Genomic DNA, 22,936 nt, shown 5'->3' on the forward strand with positions numbered 1-22,936 from the left:
ACAAAAGTTCAACCACTATTCCACTGCTGCTGCTTCATATTTAGAGGATATCCATCACTTTCCTGCCCTGATACATCATTATCAAAGAGAACCATCTATGGGAGGAGAAACATACCAAACATCTCTCATCTTAGAAACATTAGTTGGAAGAGAGGAGTGAGATGTACAAGAGATGAAACATTGTGCAAACAACATACCAAGCCTCTCTCATCTTAGGAACATTAGGCATGAGAGAAGAGTTAAAGAAGAGGTGAAACATTAGGTGGATATACATAAACCTCTTTCAGTTTGGAGTATTAGCCAACAGATAAAAGTGAAGATTGGAAGGGTGAAATACTAGGCAGATAATATATCAAGTCCCTCTCATCTTAGAAGTATTAGCTAGCAAAGGAAGTTGAAATGTATAAGAGGTGAAACATTATATTGAGAAACATTTCATCTCAGTTTTGGATTATTAGCAAGCAGAAAAACAATGAAAAGCAAAAGAAATGGAATATCTGATGAAGTTGTGGCCCAGTGTGTGCATTTCTCCCTTCAGATGACTGCACCGTGAGCAACTCTGAATGCCAACTCCAGGAGATTCTGTGGGACGGCCTCATGGTAGCACACATAGATTTCACGAGGATATGGTGCTCCCAGGATACGTCTGAAATGACACCATAATACTGTACTGTATTTTAAAATATACACATCATCATCATCTGCACCACCACCATTACTCTAACCTTTATCTCCAACCAAAGCGACTACTACATTAACATCATCATCATGACCTTTCTCTCATCTAAAGATGGGGTGAGGTAAGATCCAAAACAAGGAAAGAGAAAGTACAAAAGCTGGAAAACTATCATTTGTTCACTTCGAAAAATATTGTACATCTTAGTATACGTCAGCCTTGTTCACCTAACGGCAACTCTCCAAGCTATTGAACATGATCTCTAGCAGCATCTCTAATTGATCCCTTAACTCCGAGGTCATTCTACAGGACCTCAATCCGTCTTCTCAGGCCTCCCTCCTGATGCCCGGTAAAACGGGTTAGACTTTCACTGATACAACATTCACCCCTGCCCACTAGTGAGATGGATATAATCCTAAACACATAATAAAAATGTCCTTCCAACTAACCCAACAACCCAATATGTGAAGGTGTGTGTCCTCCTCTTGGCCGGGCTGGGTGGTGGAGTATACGTGAAGAGCACCCCATGCTCCCGGATCCCACTTAGGGCTGAACTGCTTCCATATCCTCCTATGTTTTCCTGAAAGTGGTATGGTGGGAGCCTGATTCAAGGCTGGGGCAGGGGAGTCTGACTATTTGAACTTCATTAAAACAGAACTTGATTCCAAGCTATGGCATGGAACAGTTTATTTGAAATACACTGAAACATAATTTCCTGCAATGCGATTACCATCACATTAGTCTTATCTCTTAAATAAGACAGTCCTGGCATTTATTCAATTAGAACAGTGGTTGGAGTGATAAATGGAATAATGACTGTATCTGCTAGTACTATACTTGCTGGAATGAAATGCAAAAATGGAAACAAATGGTGATGTGAGAAAAGAGGCTGGATTTGAAAAATACAGAGAAAGTACTAGAATGAAAGAACTACCAACAGCAAGCCTAAACATCCACAAACCAACCTTGCTTCGGGTAGAGGCGTGGAGGAGGTGGTGAATATGAGCACAGGTAGAGCGGAAGTTGTGGAGCACCTGAGAGTGGAGAGGTGGAGGGGGAGGGGCTTGGCCAGGGGGGTCAGAGGAGGGAGGAGGCCGGGTTTGGATCAGCACTCCTTCCCCGACCTCCAGCTGAACCAAGTGGAACAGAGCACATTCTTGCCCACTGGTTACTCTGCAGGTTAAAAACAAAAACCAGACTATTAATGTTATTGTCATTACGGTATTATTGTTATTATTTCTATTATTATTATGCAAAGGTAGAGTTATATAAACAGATAAAGTTTTCACAAAGAGGATGTTGGCAGAGGTTGCAAAAGGTAAGAAACTGTATACAGTACGGGATTCATGGCTCTGGAAAAGGCTTTAGAAAAACTTGACTGGAACTGATTATTGATCAAGGAAGATGTTGGTTGCAGTAAAATATTTCTTAATACTATACTGGCCTTCTCATCTTTGACTCTCTTTAGATACCACAGTATAAAGACAATTCCAGGAGATTTTTTTTTTTTTTTTTTTTTAACCTGAAAGACCTCTCAGACTGAATATATCAGCAAAATGCACCACTAATACCTTAAATACCTTTAATACAAGCAAACCACCCAACTCCCAACATGATGGTGTGGTGCCTCTCACCTAATGGGGGACACAGTGGGGCGGGATGGGGTTGGGCTGATCTCATAGTCATACTGGGTCAGCACTCGGCTCTCCGACGGCTGCCATTAAAAGGTCGGTCATTATTTGCTATGTTGAAACACTGAAAGTATGTCTATCTATCTATCTATTGCCAGATGCCATAATCCCGTAAGGGATGGCCATTTGACTATGAGTTATTTGTTTTATGGGGAGGGACACTAACCCTCCACCAACCCACTTGTTGACACGTTGGGAGCACGTATGGTTATATGGTTACCACCCAGCGCTGTAAATGGTTTCTTGGCTTACAGGAAACCATTTGGCTTGTCACTCAATGTAAAGCCACCTGTAAAAGAAAGAAAAGCAATAAGAAGTGACAGGAAAGATGGGAGAAATAGGAAAAGAGGAGGGCAGGCACAGAAAAAGAATGAAAGTATGTGCTGCTATATAATGATGCTGTTATTGTACAACAGAAGCAACGTTTGTCTCATCATCATCATCATTATCATAAACTTTTTTTTCACCTAAGGATGGAGTGAAGTTTTATTGTCAGTCGTTAATAAATACTGGTAGATACTGTGAATATAAAACTAGGAACAAAAACTAAATTAAAACACTGCCCCGTAACAGCTCATCTACCTTATAAATCCTCCAGTCAGACTCCTCCTCCTCGTCCTCTTCATCTTCCTCCTCCTCGGCCTCTTTCTCTAGGCGGTGGTCCTCATCATGCTGGAGTGATGAGTCGAGGGAACTCGGGGTAAAGGAGTCCCCACTGAGACTGCCCTCGCCCTCCCCCACACCCACCCCCGGCCCCACCTCCAGCCGCACCTCAGCTCCCCCACCCCCTGACTTCTGCTTCAGTATGGATGGCACATCAGGTAGCCGCAGACCTCCTAGAGTGGGAGGGGGGGTCATGGCATGAAAGAATCTAGGTAAGACAGCATAAAAGAACATAGTACAATGGCATAAAAGAATCTAGGTAGGACAGCATAAAAGAACATAATACAATCAATCTCTCTCTCTCTCCACCCCTCCCCCTCTCTCTCTCTTTCTCTCTTTAACTTGATGAAGATCCCCACACCCTTTCAGCTCAGTTGATGGCCAAGTGCACTCAGATTGGAGGGCTGAATTGACTAGTAACCAAGGAAACTCATTTTGACCTTGTAATTATGGCTTACTAAATTTCATGCAGTCACGACTTAGTAATCAAGTTGTGGGTGTGCCCAAATAAAAAATAAATAAATAAATAAATAAGGAACACTGAAGAACAGAGAGATGAGAAGTAGGAGCCGGTGTATAATGATGACTTCTGGAGTAAGACTGGACACCTCAACATAGGAAATCTTTATACCTTGTCCACTTATCTTGAAGTATAAATGCCATCTCCCTATCTTCAATGGTGAGCTGTAACACTAAAACAAAATGCTAGTTATGAACAAGTGCTATGGAGGATGTACAGTCACAGTATTAAACATAGGCACTAGAATATGGTACCAATCATTAAGAAAAGCTATTTAAAGGAAGGAAAACCAAATTATAGGTGCACACATTAACACTGGAGTATAAAGCTAAGTCATGAAGAGCTGTTATGGAAAGAATGTAGTGCCATAGTGTTGAACATTAACATTAGAATGTGGAGCTGGAGATGATGTGCTATAAAATGAATAATGAGCCAAAGTACTGCACTTCACATTAACAGTAGAATATAGTGCTAGTTATGAAGAAGTACTGTGGAAAGGACATACAGCCACTGTACTGTATGTTAGCACTAGAATATGGTGCTATACAAAAGATGGAGAACGGCTATGGAGAAGATGGAGAACAGCAGCACTGCACATTAACTCTAGATCGTGCTGCTAGTCATAAAGCAGCACTATGGAAAGGATGTAAAAGCACAGTACTGTCTTATGTAATGCTGAAGTACATGTATTGCACATTAACTGTAGAATATGGTACTATGCCATAAAGAAGTGCTACGAAAAGGATGTAGAACCACAATACTGTACTGTCTTATTCTACCACTGAGCTAGAGAACTAGAGAAAAAATGCATTAAAAAGACTAAAAATTCCTCCAAGTCAAGGTGGACAAAATACAACTCCCTCACCATCTGTGGGGTCGTGACGCTCCTTTGGCTTCTTGTTGGGTGTTCCTCGGCCAAACTTGTCATCCGCTGCCACTGTCTCTATGCCACCACCCAGCAGACTGAGGGAACATACATCACTTAACTCCTTCACTATGATGATGGATGGTATTTTATAGTTTATATCTGCTACAGCCAATCGGTTTGACTCTACTTAGAGGGGCCCCCTTGTAGTGAAGTGCTTAATGAAGGCTGTATCCCAACCCTCCAGGTTAAAACATTTATCCTAAATTTACTCTAATAGAAGTAAATAACAAAGAAGAAAATTCATATGACATCATCTGAGGAGGCTAAGGTTTACTTCAGCTCATCCATATACAGTACTATACGATGCATTTATTTTTTTTTTTTTTGTAAATTTCCACAAAGAATTTAAATTTCACACAAAATGCTTCTACTATCTTTCAGTCAAATCCTAACTGTGCAGTTCTGGCTACACTTCACAGCTACTCAGAATAAATGAACAAGCAGTGCACAATTCAGGAATACTGGCCACAAATTTTAAAATCCAGTGAATGAAAGGGTCACTGCAAAACTCATGAGCATAAAATGCTGTACTGCAGGAAACTTGAGAAGTCATTACACCTAATGAGATAATTTTAAAAACTTTTACCTGAAAACATTCATTGTACAGCAGACATAAATTACATCCTCATTCAGTCATCTTTTATGACATTCTCTTTTGCTATTAAAACAGTAGCAACACAAAAGCTGCTTACTAAAGCTCTACTGCTACCTACAAAACTGATCTGCCAGTTTTTTTCCAAAATAACAGCATCAATTGTATGTAAAAAGTTGTGATATGTTACAACATATCCCTAATATTATATGAGGATCTGTAATGTAATAATACAGAACAAAGGAAGGGTAAAATAACAAACCTCTCCTCACAGATACTGTGTATGTGGAGGGCATGAAGCTGGTAGAGTGAGGCCTCCACCTGGTCCACTAGAACAGGGTCTGGTCCAGCACCTTCATCCACTCTGCCAGTGGGGAAAAAAAAAAAAAAAAATCATCGTCGTCATCATTCAGACCTCCTTTCCCACTACAAGGTGGGGTGAGGTAGGGTCCAGACAGCCAGAAAAAAACTTGACAGAATATAAGATTCTAACTAAAGTTTGCCCAACTGAATAGGCCATACTTCCAATCACTCACCATTCAAGCCCTGAGAAGCCTGCCTCAACCTGAAACTGTATGTCAAAAAAACATTCTGCACATAGTTTCAAACTCACCTATCTGACAGAATCAATCCAGCAACCATCGAGTCAAAAAGGGATGCCAAACCCTGGAGAAAAAAAATCTACAGTCCTCCTTTCAAGGTGAAATGGCCTGAGGCTACATTACCACAATCGAGTACATATATGGGCAGATAACCAGCCTACTTCCTTTGATGGCATTACATGACTGATAAACTGCCAGTCACCTCTTAGGGACTGAGCCTACATGCATGATTAGGTTGTCACTTTGACCAAGGTGCTCTGACCACTCAGCTACCATGCATCACAGCAACAGATACTTAACCACTTCTCTACAATGATAACTTTTACACTTTATTCAGCTTAGATGAAACCCATTATACTGATGAATATTGGTGAAATCTTATCCCAGCACTGAACTCAACTTACGGCTCTGTAATTCCCCCCGCTTCTAGCATCACACACAGCAGACAGTGGTTCTGTGGAGGAGAGAAGCAGTATACAGATGGGCAATAAGCACTAGGATACTAATTCATAATGAGTTATATAATTAATATTCAATGATACACACACAAAAAAAATCTAAAATACACTCAAACTCCACTAAATGACTGGGTTATATGCATGGAAAACCAATTTGATAATGATCGACCGTATACTGAACATAGGGATTATAGTGATGGGATGTGAAAATGGTGATCATATACTGTATTAAAAAAAAAGGGTGCTAAGATGTTAAGATCGTATAAGTCGTCAATTATGTAATGGGAGATTGTATAGCAGGGTTTGAGTGCAGTGTACTCTTTGTATCTGCTTCAATTGTCGAATACAATAAATGTAATGAGTACTAAACTGAAACTGTGGTTCCACTTACAAAGCGATTCCTCAAGTATAGCTTTACACTGTAAAATTTGGTAAAATTTTTATATCACATAGGTATAGCTTGGTACAGTATATATACCATACTATTCAGTATTATATTAGCTTGGAGTATGGTCAGCTACAACTCTGTTTATATGTACACTCCTTTTGGTGAAGGCCTCTTGGAAGCAAGGTCAGGCAAAGTGGGGTTAGCATGCATCTACGTGGTCTGACTGGAACTTTGGGGGTGATAGCCGCGGATGCACGTCAATCTCTGCGATTTTCTCATGCAACTTTTTTTTCTGCATTTACTGGGCCAGGTCAGGATTTATCATTCCATGCAAGATATGTCTTGTGCAAATTGGTCCTGCATAAACTGAGGGTCCACCATATAGTGAAAGATTATTACAGTACTCTACTATACTATCTCTACCTCCAAGCCCACCATGGCCACGAGGAGTAGATAGAGCGATGGTGGTGTGTATTCAAGTGGTGTGCTGGGGCAGGCGTAAAACTATGTACTGTACCACAAATAAACAGGAGTGAAACATTGGATGGGTAGCCATGCACAATACACTCCTATCTTATTTCCAAACCCACCATGGCCAGGAGAAGGAGGCAATGTGGGGGAGGATTGCATTATGGTCATGCGTCGTGGGCCAGATGCAGAACTAAGTAAATACTATACAGTGAAACATCAGTAAATTACCCTTACATTTCCTCTAAACCCACCATGGCCACAAGGAGGAGATAGTGTGTGGGTGGTGCACGTTCCGGTGGAGTGTTGGGAGATGCTGTTGCACTAGGATGGACACGTCGCCACCCCACCAGCTGACTGAGGGCCTCCGTGGCAGTGAGGTGCAGCAGGCCATGATGTCGCACCAGCAGCCACACATGCACCAGTTCCTCCGGTGCCAGGTGGGAGGCAACTAAGTGACCCTGCCAAAGGTGGAGGAAAGAGGAACATTTTAGCAATAAAGTATTATACTGTAGATACCTGAAATTCTTCCAGCACCAGGTGAGGCGCTACTAAGTGACCTTGCTAAGGATGGAAGGAAAGAGGGGAAGTTTTTGGTAAACAAGCACTATACTCAGACATGGGGTTGAAGTCAGCTTCGGCTTTGCCTTCATGAAGCCATGGTTTTTAGGTCATGGCTTTGGCATTGGCTTCAGCTTTGTAACTTTCCAATGGCTTCAGCTTTGGCTTTGAAACCTAGGGGAGGGCTTCAGCCCCAACTGCTGGCTAAAGCACTACGGCCAGAAAATTCATTACAGGAACAGAATATGTTTACAACATGTGGGACAGTGGAAACAATGCTTCTTAATTTTTGATAAACAAACATTGAAGATTTTTATTCAGATGATGCAGCAACATTAACATCTACACCAATTTCTGTGGTGCTGGGTGTTATGCTACTATATAACCCTGAACAAGGGAGAAGGAAGAGGAACACCTTGGTAACAATGCTCAGGATATTATTACTTAGAAAAGAAAGAAGTGTATGACTGAGATGGAGGGAGAGAAGAAATGGGAAATCGAGGATGAGGTGGAGGAGTGGGTGGAGAGGAATATAGCTGAGAGTGGTGTGAGATGGGAGGGAAGGTTGCCCGATGGGTGAGGAAAGGGGCCCACATAAGCAATTTGTTTATAACCACCCCCACCAGGAATAAGGTGTCTGGCTATAGATAAAATACAAAGATTCCAAGCTCTTGTGTTCAAGAAACCACCTGGTATTAAGCACCAAAAGTTTGTGTTTACACTAAGTGTCAATTTACCATTTTTTGGACATCCTGGGGCATCCAATCTTTAAATGTGCAACCATTCTCTGGACACTCTGAGGTGTTATAACACAAGGGATGGCAGCTAGAGAAGAATGGTAAGAGGGTGGTGAGTTGGAGAAGGGGTGGAATGGGAAAGTGTTACTAGATGGATTTGTTAAGCTCTACCAACTACCCATTTCGTAATCTTATCTTCTCCTCCACTAATCTTCAAGCCAACAGCAAGCCGAACAGGTCAAAAAGCGTCAACAATTTCTACCTTATAAAACAGGCAGGAGCCCAGGATGTTGTAGAGAGAAAGTGAGTCTTCGTAATCTGAGTCCTGTGGGTAGAAAAAGAGATTACACATCTAATTGGTTGGATTTTTCTCTGCTGAATACCACTGTATGATTAAAGCCTGAATAAATACTTGGGTGCATACACAGTGGTGTCAGTGTTAATTGAGATAATTTTGAACTCTCTGACTGCTAAGAAAGAAGCATAATACTGTCTGATAGTTGTCTAAAGAAGTTCTTGGTGCAGTCATAGCAAAAAAAATGTTACCATATTAACAACTCAATGACTGCTATGATTTCTCACATATGAACAAAATTCTGCAATATGGTATAATCTGAATAAAAATCTGAACAAAACTCTGTATATAAATGAATCTATATCAGCAGCAGAAGAATGAAAGTGCCAAATCTGCTCTTACTTATTTGTCTCCATATTCAAGTACTGTGCTGTATATTCAATGATACGTGCAGAAAAAAAATTAAGGTACTTATAAGTCCAACGTCAACCGTGATTCCAAATATCAAAAATTGGGAAATAACTATGAAAATACTGTTAATTACTTTACTTACATCATCTCCAAAGTCTCCTGATTCCAATTCACTCAGGCAGTTGTCAATCTGGAGCTGTTGAAAGAAACAAAAGCTCTAGATACATGATTTACCTGGAGAGCAAACAGACTCATCCTCAAATTTACACCGTTCTGTTACAATACAGGCTAATGTTACTGTGACAAATAATACTGCAACATGGCAAACAAACATCTGAGTACTCTATTGTGAAGCTTAACCTTTTCACTGTGATGACATTTTTTCTATGCTTCTTAGTGGCATGATTTTACATGGCTCTTACTTTTACCATTTTTAACTTAGGGAAATGATCTCCATTATCCCCTTCACTGAGCTCAAGCAAAATATTTGGCAGTGGCAAGAACATAAAAGACAATATCATTCTCATGGGATTAACAACAGATCAAAAGCACTTCATCAAACATCTGTCAGTGATACTTAAAATCCTATATAAACATGTGCTGTAGGAAATTTATTGCATTATTTAATGAATTCCACAAATTAACAAACGCAGAGCTATTTACATTTCACATACTGTACATCTGCAAGTTAAAATAAAGAAGAGCTTACAGTTTCAAAGTTTACCATCAAAATCAAAAGTTTGCCAAAAATTCCCTGCTAACTGTGGTTAATGAAAGCTGTTATATGAAACGTTTTTATGTGACAGCAATATGAAGCACACAGCAATAGAGTATGAGAAAGAAGGATATTTTATGGCATTCAAGGAGGACTGAGAAATACGAAGGATAAGACGCACTGTTAAAGGAGAATGTCAGCGGACTTTTGCTTATGACATTACATTAAGGATAACTCAACAGATTTGTGTAGGTTATCCATTATGACGCAGGAGTAAGGTTTTAGCAATCATAAAGATCAAGCCCAGAATCGGACACATAAAAAAAAAAAAATGCAAACATACAGTATACTGTACTTGTTCATGGTACATTAAAAGCAAACAATGTAAAGGAAATCTGAGTATTACCATGCTATGAGGATAAACATTAACAATCATAACATAACCAAAGTATTCTCACCTTCTTAGAGATACTGTAGTAGTAGTAAAAAGAAAAAAAAAAAAAAAAAAAAAAAAAAAAGTTCCATAATTTCTCCTGCTAATACTTTGACAATCTAGGAATTCTCTTAGCTGAACAAAATCAAGTGGTATTAGCCAGAATAAAATATATACCTCAGTGACACCATGGCATTTTCTACCAAAACTTGCACATTGTATATCCATTCAAGGAAATTTAAGTTGTTTCAGTCTTTACAGAAAGAAATGAATGATACATAAGGATTTCACTGTTTGAAATAAGTATTGGAGAGTGTTTCTAACTTCTTCAATGCAAAAGTCATCAAAAGTTGAATCACCTGGCAATGATAAAACAAAAGGAAGCCAGGGGGTCAAGTGGTATAAGGGTGACAGACATATGCTCCATGCAAGTTTGAATCCCCAAGAAGTAGCTGAATGCTTTTTGGTCATACAATCACCAAAAAACATAAATCAGTGACTTCTCCTTATCTGATCTGGACAATAGTACTGCAGTCTCACCTTGGTTCCTTACACAGTAAACTGGTTAATACAGAACTGGTGTTACTCTGTTTCTTCCTTTTTTCCTCTTTTTTTTTTTCTTTAATACTGCTGCCAAACGATTTTATTCAGGTTATGACAGATTGCTTGTAGTGAAGGGTTTAATTGCTCTTACACTGACTTCGGGTGTGAGAGAGGGATGCCTTTATGTGATAGCACTGATATGACTGGGAGACTCCAATGCCCTGTTATACAATGTCCCTCAGTTCCCTCCCTATCAGCTAAAAGAAAGATTTTGTACTGCAGGAAATGGGCAACTCTGGCTAGCAGTTCACCAAGTTCACATCCAGTTGAGCTTCAGCTTGCAACAACTGCTACTACTATTACTAAACTAATTTCTGGGACTGAAAGAGTTGGAGGCAATTTTTGTTAACCCCTCCCCTACGATGATGATGACACTCCAAGTTTACTCTGGCTACCTCTTCAAAGTTTTACTTAGCTTTGGGAGACCAATGACTGGAATGGTTAAATCCAACTTCCATCAATCTTCCTCTACCATGAAAACATTATCATAAACAGTATATTGTTCATTGTCTCAAGAGAATTTTGCCTACAATGACAATCTTCCTATTTTATTCTGGCTCTTTTTACTCAAGACTGACCTTTGCCTCAGAAGCGTGGTGCAGTGGAAGCCAGACAGGGTTGGCTAGAACAAAGCTCTCAGATGTGGCCATAAGCTGGGGCAGGTAGGGGTTGAGACCGTTACCCCAGCCCCTTCCCCCGGCCACACCACCACCACTCATTGTCCCTCTGCCCCCCAACACACCCCCAAGCACCAGGCTAAACAGGTGGTCCAGGTAAGCCTTGTGTCTCCCACTGCCAAAACCACTGATAGAAAGATTCCAAAACAATGACAACACTTGGACTCATATTATACTCACAGAAGGCAATGAAGGCTTCACTGCATCTATTCTTTGGTAATATTTTTTACATACTTGGGTTAAACCCTAACACTCCCTTGTTTGCAATTTATATTATTTTATTACTGACAGTCTGTATCAGAGACATGCAAGAGGATATTAACACATCTGTGCCCCATAACAATTTAAAGTGACAGAACTAAGCACTTCAAAAATTAACCAAGGGAGGAACTCCAAGCCTTGAACCTATGAGCTTTGTGACCATGAGCCAACAGGCAATGGGCAGTATGCTGTCCCCTTCCACTGAAATTCCACACACAACAACACCGGGCACTGACGGGTTAAGGTGCAACAAGCAAAATAAAGTAATGAAGATGGGATGCTACAAAACCTCCAAAGCCACTAAGAATACAATTCTAAAATGTTTTTCTCACTGTACCATACATCGCACTCTCCAGTCTTGACACACAAAACATGCACCAAAAGCAACATGCATGTTGTTCAATCATAAGTATTTGCAATCACAGTCCATTATATCAACAAGGTTATGCCGAAAAAGAAAAACAGTATCATACAACCAATCTATGACTCTTCACCTAAACATGACATCAATAATTTTAGAAAACACTATGCAAAATATGTAATACCAACTGAGACTTACTTAACTCTCATAGTATTTACCTGGTATTTGCAAAACACAGGCACACAACAAGGGTTACTCTAACACTGATATATTCTCTTAGCACATAATGAAGTATTTATGCATAACAATAAAATGCTGTACAAATATGAGGGAAACTGGACTGCATTCATAGGCAAAATTATTATTATGAGACTGAATTTAAAAAAAAAAAAAAAAAGTAAGGAAAGGGAGAACTTTAGATCATGTAACAGCAAAAATGAACATAAAACATTGAGAAAAACATGAGGAAAAGAATAACAGAAAAGCATTAAAAAATAACAGTTAGAAAAACTTCTCTATCTATCTATAGCCAGATGCCTTAATCCCATAAGGGATGGCCGTTTGTCCCTGAGTTACTTGTTTTATGGGGAGGGACACTAACCCTACGTCAACCCACTTGCTGACACATAGGGAACACCTGTAGGTTGGTTATATGGTTACCACCTAGTGCTGTAAATGGATTCCTGGCTTACAGGAAACCATTAGGCTTGTCACTCAATGTAAAGCCACCCGAAAAGGAAAGAAGAGTAATAAAGAGTGACAGGAAAGATGGGAGAAATAGGAAGAGAGGAGGGCAGACACAGAAATGGAATGCTAAAGGTGAAGGATGAAGTAGGCAGCACTACATCCAGTGAGTGGATGACAGTCACCACCACCTACCACAAATGAAAAACTTGAAAGCAAATAAATATAAAACCTTGAAAAAAACATGTTAAAAGAAAAATCTTTCAGAAAAACACAGGCAAAAATAAATATACAGCATATATAAAACTATGAAATATGAAGGCAAAAAGGAGCATGAACCTCTGAGGAAACATGAAGCAATAATATGAATAAATAAATAAATATATAAATACCAAATATAACTTCAAGAAAAACATGACAGCAAAAACACAGGAACCCCAAACAATGTTCTCACCTGGATAGTGTGGCAAACTCAAACCTGATGAGTGTGGCCAGCTGGTCCATCAAAGCCACCAGCTCATGACTTGACACACTGCAACACGAGAGAGAGATACTTTAAAGATTTTCCCCTTAGACTAGGCTACTGTAGTCCGGAGCACATTGGGGTAAGAGACTGACATATCGCTTGTAGCATTTTAAATGAAAGAAAACACCCAGGCCACTTCTAGGACTCAGATCATAGTACAAGCACTTCTGGGACTCAGATCATAGCACAGGCACTTCTAGGACCCAAATCATAGTACAAAAGTCACAGCCTGTTTTGACCTGACAGCCCTACCACCAGACAGGTACTGTATGTGGTAAAATTTTCATATAAAATACACAGAAAAAAAATCATTTCACACAGCTCAGCAAAGGGTAATAATGATGATTATATTCACAGTATATGTTGAAACTACTGTGCTCCAAGAAGCAAATACGGTACAATTATAGACTATACACTAAATAAAACTGAAATTGTGTAGATTGTTACATACTATTGCTTGTAAGAGATGATGTGGCCATGTGGAGAGAATGAAGAATGAAAGATTGACCTGGGGAGTGTATGTGAGAGAGGTGGAGTGGGAGGGGAGAAGGAGGAGAACGAGGATGAGATGCAGGCATGCGGAAGGAGAGGTAAGTCATATGAGTGAGGATTGTGACTTGGAGAAAGGCAGCCTGACGGCAGAGGACAAGGTGACATGAAGGCAATTCATTTGTGACCAACCCTTTTGGGATTAATGTATCTGAATATGGATAGACAGATTGAAAAAAATGCTTAGGATCACAAAGACATCAACAAGAACCAACAAGAAACAGTAACTGAAAAATATCTTGAATGAAGAATATAGTAACAACCAATCCTTCATTACTCCATTTTCAAGATACAAGGGTAACAGTAGTAGCTGCAGCCCCAAGCTCATCTGAATGTGAACCCAGTGGACTGCAGGCTTTACCTGCCACTCTGCAATCTATCAACTTCACTGCAGGGGATAAGGAAGCAGGTGAGGAACATTTGAAAAAAAGCAGGCAAGGAGCCACTCAGTTATATCAGTACCACCACATGAAGGCATCCTTCTTTGGTACCAAGATATAAAGGGAAAAAATCAATAATATGATCCCTATCATACTTACTAAGAATTTGGGAGGGCCAGAAGGAAGACGTCTTTGTTCTCTCTCGTATACGCCACGTGATAATACTCCCCATCCAAGCACACTGTTGAGCTGGAAAGTAAAAACATCATCATTGTCGTCATCATCAACACCATAGTCATCATTGTAACTGTCCTAATTTTCATTACAATCATCATCATCATCATTAGTTTGATTTTACTTGGGTGAATGGGATGCACGGAAATACAGTTAGCAGGCTGAACAGAGGTACTGACTGTTGACTTACCAGAGGGCTGTGACCTGACAGTTACATAGATATACAGTATACCAGTATCACTTTCACACCCACTGCTTGTTTTCATTTGTGAAGGCTCCAACATGCTTACATGCATCGGCCTTGGTCACCTAATGGCAGCTCTCCATGCTGCTTGATCTCAGGCAGCTTCCCTATTTAGTCCCTTAACCCTTAGGTCATGCTCAATGAAACTATCCCACTGTACGTGTAGTATTAATTTTATTTTACACAGTTGAATGATACCCAGAAAAACAGTTGGATGGATAAACAGTGACACAGTAGACAGGTGGGTGACTTACCAGAGGGCTGGAGCACCCACCACTTCCTGCACAGCGTGGGCGGCAGTGATGAACATCCCTCGCACCTGCACCAACTTGTTGCTCCACCCTGGGAACTGGTACCTGTTATACAAAAACCCTTTTCAAACTGTGTAATACTGCACAAGATTAATGGCTTGCTGATGTTCTTTAATACGTGCAATCATTCTGTATATTTTTTCAAGTAGAACAGTGCAGTAAATCATCACCATCATCATCATCATGAACATCATCATGACCATCAACATCACCATCATCTTTGAGCTCTCTTAGGATGACAGAGGATTCTCTAAGCTGTTATGTTGATAAATATTTCTGAGCAGCCAGGAAATAAATGCCATGATCATTCACTGGGGGAAAGTCTCTTCAAGTATGAAAAATTGTCACAACAGTACTGAGTGTATGAAAATGGTATACATTCCCACACACCACAACTACAGTTCTTTCCCTTCAACTTGGCCCATACTTTTGTCCTTTTGAGGCTTACTTCATGGAGCACAGCATCAGAAAATGGCAATACTATTGCTTAATCCCCTTTCCACAGCACGTCATGGCCAGCAGTATGTTGTGTCAATCTGTCGTAACCCAGTATGCATGATAAACAAATGGCAGTTTTAGGCCAAGTTAAAGTGAAGAGAGTATACTCCGGGTGAAGCCAAGTACTGTACCTGATATCAGCTTCATCTGGTGAGTCCTCAGTGACCCCTGTGAGACTAAGGTACAGGACGGTGTGTGGTAGGCGGACCAAATGTGGGGATGGGGCAGGGGTCTGGGCTGTGCTGGAGGAGCTGCCTGTCACCACCCTCACCAGCTGTGTTTGAGTCACTCGCTAAGGAATGAGACAGTGATGTTGAATGTGAGGTGGTTAGTTATTCCACCCATTTATTTATTCATCTACAACTGCCAGTACAGTACAGGTTACGGCAAATGATCAGTGTCATAACCTCCCTTACAAATGCATGACTTGGCTGAATTAATTACCCAAACACTTTCAAACTATACAAAGGTAGATTTTATATTACTGGCAGATCCAAGGCACTCTTTTCAATGTAACTGTAACCAACTATCAAAGGCAAATGTACTGGAGATGGAGGGATCCAAGGCAATGATTGTTTTCCTTCCAGTCATCCATCCATTCATCAGTCATACAATCCGATCAGGAAAGTATTTTTTTTTTCTTATATTATGGGCACATGAATCTGAGGGAGGAGGAAGCCCCAGGTAATATCTCACCCTCTCCTGTGCTGTGACAGGGTTTGGTTCCTTACAACAAAAATGCTGGGTGGTGGGGTTGCTACACCCCTACAGCAATACAGAGAGAGGGGAATCCTGGCTCCATATATCTGCACTATATATATATATATATATGAAAATATGATTAAATTCACTTCTGTCACAAATACACATTATCTTCCTGTCATCTAATATTTTGCTGCCTTGTCAGGAGTAACCAGGTGCTTTCCCCTGAGCAGTATCATGTGAGCAATATCCCCAACCATCCCTTACATGTACACCCTTATGGATCATTTCTGGTTCAAGAGTATTAACAACTCAATATTCTTTATAAATTGTATGACACGATATGATACTTATTAGCAAAAATAAATAAATAAATAAGTAAATAAGAATGGTAGCAACAGAACTTTAATACACAATTTTTCTGTACATTACTATGGATTCATTAGTGAAAAAAAAATTAATAAAAAAAAAAAAAGAGGCAACATATATAACAAGGTTTTCTGTACAATGCTACTTATGATACCTTGTGATCGCTGTCCATCTCATCAGGCAAGGTTTCAGAGGCACACTTCTGCACTGACAGGGTGATCATTGATGGGATCTGATAAAGAGAGAGAACAAAATAGTATTACCACAATCTTTTCTATTCACTGGTAGCTATATGACAAGGTACTCATCTTCATCATCAACTTCACCATCATCACCATCATCATCATAACAGCCTCCTTCTCCTCTTCATCATCATCATCATCATGTCCTTCTTCTCCTCTTTATCATCCTCATATCCTTCTTATCATTATCATCATCATCATCATTATCATCATCATAATTATATAAGCAACAATATCATGAAATGTTTTCCCACCTAATGATGGTATGAAAACAAAAAGAAGACAACACATTGAAAGCTAACACACACTAGATTTCAAACGTATGATTATGGAAATTATAACATACAAGGCTGGAGAGGGATGCCTCCATGTGGTGGCATTGATATAACTGGACGTCTCACCTGTCTGGCTATACAAATGTTCCTCGATCACTTCCCTGTCCCCCAAAAGGAGAATGGTAGACTGCAGAAAAGCAAATTCAGCCTGTTGTTCACTATGTTCACATTTCAGATGTCTGGCTTTACAACTTTCATTCATTCATTCATTGCCAGACGCCATGTATCCCAAACGGGGTGGTCAAGGGCTTAGAGTTCATTGTTTTACAGGGAGGGGCACTAATCCTCCACCAACCCCACTTGACACGTAGGGAGAACTTTACAACTACTACTACTAAATAATAAAAGGTAGTATCATAAAAAAAAATAAACACAATAAATAATACCAAATACAACAATCCACAGGTACAAAGAAATTAAGAACACTATAAAATACTTAATAAAATATAAAAATGACTCCTTTAAGCTTCCCAGTGACCCAGACCCTTACCTGCAGCTCAGCTAAAACATCGTCCAAGTTATCCCAAGTGACATCTGTTTCCTCAACCTCCTTTAGCCAGTCCCCTGTAAACATGGAAATGAGGGAGGCAAGATCTAGAATTAGGAGAAGGGTTTAAAAACTATTGTAAATAACATGCCTCATATACACATGCATCACAGAAGTCATAATTATGCAGTAAAGCACAGTATACAAAATGTTTACTTTTCTCCATAATGAATATTTTTCAATTACAGTGGTTGTAATCCAAAAATTGGCTTGTGTTCACCTACCAAACCACAGCAGACACCCAGCTTGTCAAGATAAAGCATCAATCAGGACAACCTAAATCAATTTTGTTTTAACTTCCAGTAGTCTCTTAAGGACTCAGACTACTGCAGCACATGACTGTTCCTTTAAAATAGTTCACTGGACCAATAAGCCATTAGCATTTCCACTGCTAAAACCTTTTTCCAATACCACTGTCTCAAATGGTGTCCTAGAACCACTATATACATCACCAGCAACTCCATTTCATTAACCTATTATGACGATGCTGTTCTAAATGGCATTTTATATCACTAGACTACTAGCAACTTCATTATTGTATGTCTCTATATATCATCTACATCTTTTACAGCCCTATCAAGAGGAGATGGCCCAGGGCTTGGCAACTCACTCCAGACATTTAAGGTGAGAGTGATCATCTGTTCATCCCTGAGTGGCATTATGCTGCCAATAAACACCAACCACCCCTCAGATGCACACCTTATGGACCACATCGAATTGGGGAGTCTTGATTGACTAGGTAATCAGGCATCCATCCAGTTACACATATGACTATCACACGTCCAGCTGGAGGACCTTAATCCACTAAGCAACCAGGCATCCATTTATTCACATACTGTATATGGATATCATCCAACATAATAAATAGATTCCTGGGCATAGAGGCAACCTTCATTATAAGAATGGGTTAAGTTCTAAAATATTACAACTTTTTCCATACAACTAGTACTGTAAACTGGAGGAAAATGGCAATTAAAGTTCACAGGTGGCAATGGAACTTTAATGCAAATTTTTTCTCTAATTAGCTTATTAATCAACAGCAATGAGGATGTAAAAAATTAAATAAAAAATAAAAATACTGATGAGGACTCTCTGTACCAACCTATTTTGATGGCCCCATCCCTGAGAGCATGGGAGCCAGGGAGGAGTCCAGCCACCATGACCCGTGTGTAGGGGGGCTCATTGAAGCGGCCTGGAATGATGCCCAGCACAGTCTCACACAGGCTTGCACGTCGGCCTAAGTTGTTGCCTCCTTCGTACACCTGTGATATACTCAGTGGCAAAACAGTAGCAAAAGGGTCTCACATCAATATATCAGTAACTCATATACAGTAGTGAGAAGAGCAATGGTAATATCATCATTATCCTAATGTTATTTCTCATTAATAAATTGGTAAAGTACAATGCAGATGCAAACACAAAAATAAATATTACATGTGGAGAGGATGGAGGGTGAAAGACTGATGAAGAGAGTGTATGTGAGTGAGGTGGAGGGGGGAAGAGGGAGGGGGAGGCTGAGGATGAGATGGAGGGATGGGGTGGAGAGGTATATGAGAGAGGGGTGTGTGAGTTGGGAGCAGGGCAGTGAAATGGCAGGGGACAGGGTGACTTGGAGGCGATTTGTTTGTGGCCACCCCAAACGGGATTGAGGCGTCTGGCAATAGATAGATAGTATCTACAACACACACCGTCAAATTCTGACCACAGCCGAAGACACCCTCACAGGCTACACCCGTGATACAATCAGTAACTCGAGAGTGTAACATATCAACTCCTCAAAAAGGCATTTATAATGATCATACAAGTCATCCATATACATATTTGCATCTGCCATAAACATACTTAACTTCTTCAGCCCTAGGATGCATCTGTATTCTGTTGTGGCAGAAACAGATGATGTTATCACCTTAAGAGAGAAACCCTCAGATGAAGAGTTTAAATATCTCACTCTGGAAATACTACTTCAAATCTATGATCGCAAAATATTTTAACATCAGCTTAAGGGCTCTCTCAATAAATGCACCAGGTACCTTTAGTACTGGGTAGCCACAATATATAAACAAGACACTCTCATACACATACAGACAATAAATTTCATATGTGAAACTGGAAGAACATGAATATACTGTAGGTAAGAGAAAATCCCCAAACCTCCAAACCATACCTGGAGTTTAACCTTTCTCACTTCCCCACTCGGGTTGTCCCTGAAGGTGACCTTGGGCGGTGAGGCCAGGTCAGGTCCGCCTCTTGCCCCACCCTCACCTCCAACTCCACCACGCCTTGCTCCCTTCACACGCACACTTGGTCGTCTCTTCAGTAACCGTAGGAGTTTGTCTGTTGGTAAATAAAAAACCTTGTGTGGAGGTGAGTAACCAAAAAATCAATCACTGATAATGCTTCTCTAATCCATTCACTATGAGATATCTCTCTTGCTCACAAACCTACCATGTCCCATACCTTTCTCACATGTGCACAGTTGTCTCTTCAATAACTGTATGTGTTGTCTGTTGAGGAACCAAAAATTTTATCAATTAAAATGTTCCTGCCACCTCCACCAAATTTTTCTCTTTATCCACCCCTGCCCTTGAATTCATGTCTTGATACCTTACCAGACATGCTTGGCCATCTCTTCAGTAGTTATCTGAAAGAGTAAGTCTGCTGTGAAAGAAAAAATTCTGTCAGTCATAATGCTCATATAATACCTTTACTATCATGCTTAATTTACGTCAGTGATTATGATACTTGCACTGGCAGCCACAGCAGAAAATAAATGTGCAGGAGCATACTTCACACTAATCAAAACATAATACGGTCAAGGAAGTTCTCATTTATGTAAGCAAGGAATGGGTTCTTAAATATCACAGCTTTTTACATATAGCCTATGGGGTACAGTACTCTAAATTTGGAGAAACTGGCAAATCATATTTACAGGTAACCGTGGAACTTCAATAAGCAACTTTTCTGTGATTTAAGACCTGACAGCAAAAGAGAAAGTTAAAAAAAAAAGAAAAGAAAAAAAAAAGCAACTACTGTAGTAACTTTCCTTTTATTTACTATGGATCTGATAATGAAAAAGAGTGTGATAAATGGTAACTTAAAATGAAAACTTACAGTATCAAACTGACTCTTCTTCCTAATGTCCTGTGGCTAGCCTGAGTAACATGCATTTTTAGGTCTTAATATTAAAAAAGGACATAAAAAAATGACAACTTGAACAGAATTCTTACTGTATCAAACTCAGCGTTTTACTTAATGCCCTTAAAAACGGCAATTTGTACTGAGATCTTTCTGAATCATACTTACTCTTTTTCTTAATGTCCTTAGGTTGTCCCGAGTATGGTGGCTTTCTGTCCGAGGGTCCAGATGCCCTAAGTGCCTGAACCTGCTTCTCTCGTACGGTGCTGGAGACGTACGACTCAACGTAAAGCAGCGACCCATCACGACCCACGTGCTGTAGCCACTCAGCATCCTCACACCTTTTTGGGGGAAACTAATTTGTCATCCATCCATCATCTACACCTATACTGTTCCATCAGGACTGTAAGGATCCAAGACCAAGCTACTCAGTCAAGACACTTAATGTAATAGTGACTACTTGCTAGCCTCTGAGTGGCATTATATTAACAGTAACTCCCAACTGGTCATCACTTAAATCCCTTTAGGTCACATCTGGCTGGACTGTCTTAATCCAGAAGACAGCCACAAATCTACTGGCTGATTATATGCCTACCTTCTGACAGGGTTCTACATAGGGGAGGAATTTAAGTTTACACTTAAATTTAGTGACTACAAAATAAACCTCACACATATTAAACTCTCCCTTTGCACCATAACTTACAACTTTTACATGCAAACATACACATAATACAAACCACAAGCAATTCATTCTACCCTCACTGTAATGTTATTTTTCACACCTAACAACATTTAGTTACTTATGTTAGCCACCTCACTCCCTTAACAAATAAATACAATTCACAATTTCACAACCAATCCACTTTACTTGAACAGTAATGCCATTCCTCACTCTAGAATACTTTGTCACTTACTGCACTCACAACCCAACCAACCACACAAAAACATTATTCACAATTAATCCATTCCACCTTCACAGTAAAGTTGCTCCTGTTAACATACTGGTATGTGGCAATCTAAGAGAACTGATATAAAGAATATGTTGCCATTACTCCACCATTAGCTACTATATGCAGAGTATTTAACTATCAGAATTCAACTGACATTCAATTTAGTTTACTCTTGTTGCTACCAGAAAATTTCATTCAGCTTAAGATAGGCTGTCATACTACAGGGCAATTTAAGGGAATATCTAAACCCTTCAGATTGGAAAGTCCATCCTAAGCCGAAAAAAATCACCAAATTACATAAATAAATTGAAATAAGATATCCTGGACTCAGTCAATAAAGGAAAACATTGTGCTGCATCCCATATCACAAACTCTGGAGTACCTTCAAAAAGTGGCTAAATTTTGACAAATACAGTATATACCAGTAATGATTATCACAGAGTTACTCCAAGGCGAAAACATGCTTATTTGCTACCACTGTACCAAAGAATAAAAACCTACTCATTGGATGACTCATCTGAATGTCTGGAAGATGATGCTGAGTAACTCGGACTATCTGAATCATAGTCATCCATTCTTTATCTGGCTGCCTCACTCAGACACCTTCAGCTGCCTCTGAAATCATATTTGTCTGAATGAAATGAAACCTACATCATCTACTATATTCAGAAACATTAGCCCTTAAATGTTTGCTATACATCTGTATGTAGAGGATAGACTAAATAATTTTTTACTTATGAGCAAACACAGGGTATGCCTCTGGGTTCCCCTCATAAAGAGCAATAACATTTTCTTATAACATTTCCATCCAAAATTAGTAATAACAGACATGTGAGCACTGATACATATACATGAAAAATATACATAAAAAAATGTATCATATGATTGTCATATAAGACCGATGTTTACTCCTTGTGTGTTTGAAGAACCCAAACCAACACCCACTCCCTAAGGTTAAGACTAGTAAGATCAGTGGCAATCTCAAGGTTAAGACTAGTAAGATTAGTGGCAATCTGTATGATAATATCATGAAAGGGGGTCCAGTCCCCTCCAGTTAAGAACACTGGGTTTGTCCAGTAGCTTTTTGTGATTCCAATGATTTTGGAAACAAGGCATTTCTAAAAGAAACGAGGTTCAACACAAAATTAAATAGGCTATGTTAAAATATAAACAGAAAAGATTTTTTTTTC

The 22,936-nt window shown here is 39.7% G+C and overlaps 1 protein-coding gene across 1 annotated transcript; it reads right to left on the reverse strand.

Annotated features, from left to right (window-relative positions):
• Positions 1-416: 416 nt before the first annotated feature.
• in (inturned planar cell polarity protein) lies at positions 417-22,321 on the reverse strand. Its single transcript, XM_080279538.1, has 22 exons — positions 22,248-22,321; positions 20,965-21,137; positions 19,826-19,995; positions 18,764-18,923; positions 17,605-17,678; positions 16,692-16,769; positions 15,598-15,758; positions 14,912-15,013; positions 14,339-14,428; positions 13,179-13,256; positions 11,320-11,545; positions 9,133-9,186; positions 8,547-8,609; positions 7,241-7,447; positions 6,077-6,126; positions 5,333-5,434; positions 4,416-4,513; positions 2,950-3,203; positions 2,311-2,390; positions 1,642-1,849; positions 1,126-1,256; positions 417-646 (listed from the first exon to the last, which is right to left on the reverse strand). The coding sequence occupies exons 1-22, from the start codon at positions 22,319-22,321 to the stop codon at positions 535-537; spliced, it is 2,745 nt and encodes a 914-aa protein (XP_080135664.1). The 3' UTR covers positions 417-534.
• Positions 22,322-22,936: the final 615 nt, after the last annotated feature.

This window comes from Coenobita brevimanus, chromosome 79 (assembly GCF_032717465.1).
Source record: "Coenobita brevimanus isolate Jiangsu-jjx chromosome 79, ASM3271746v2, whole genome shotgun sequence".
NCBI lineage: Eukaryota > Metazoa > Arthropoda > Malacostraca > Decapoda > Coenobitidae > Coenobita > Coenobita brevimanus.

Coding starts and splice junctions, on each gene's coding strand:
- in (XM_080279538.1), bottom strand. CDS start 22,321: ATGGATGACTATGATTCAGATAGTCCGAGTTACTCAGCATCATCTTCC. Junction 16,770..17,604: donor ATGTTTTAGCTGAGCTGCAG/GTAAGGGTCTGG, acceptor TCTCTTTATCAG/ATCCCATCAATGATCACCCT. Junction 1,257..1,641: donor ACGCCTCTACCCGAAGCAAG/GTTGGTTTGTGG, acceptor TACCACTTTCAG/GAAAACATAGGAGGATATGG.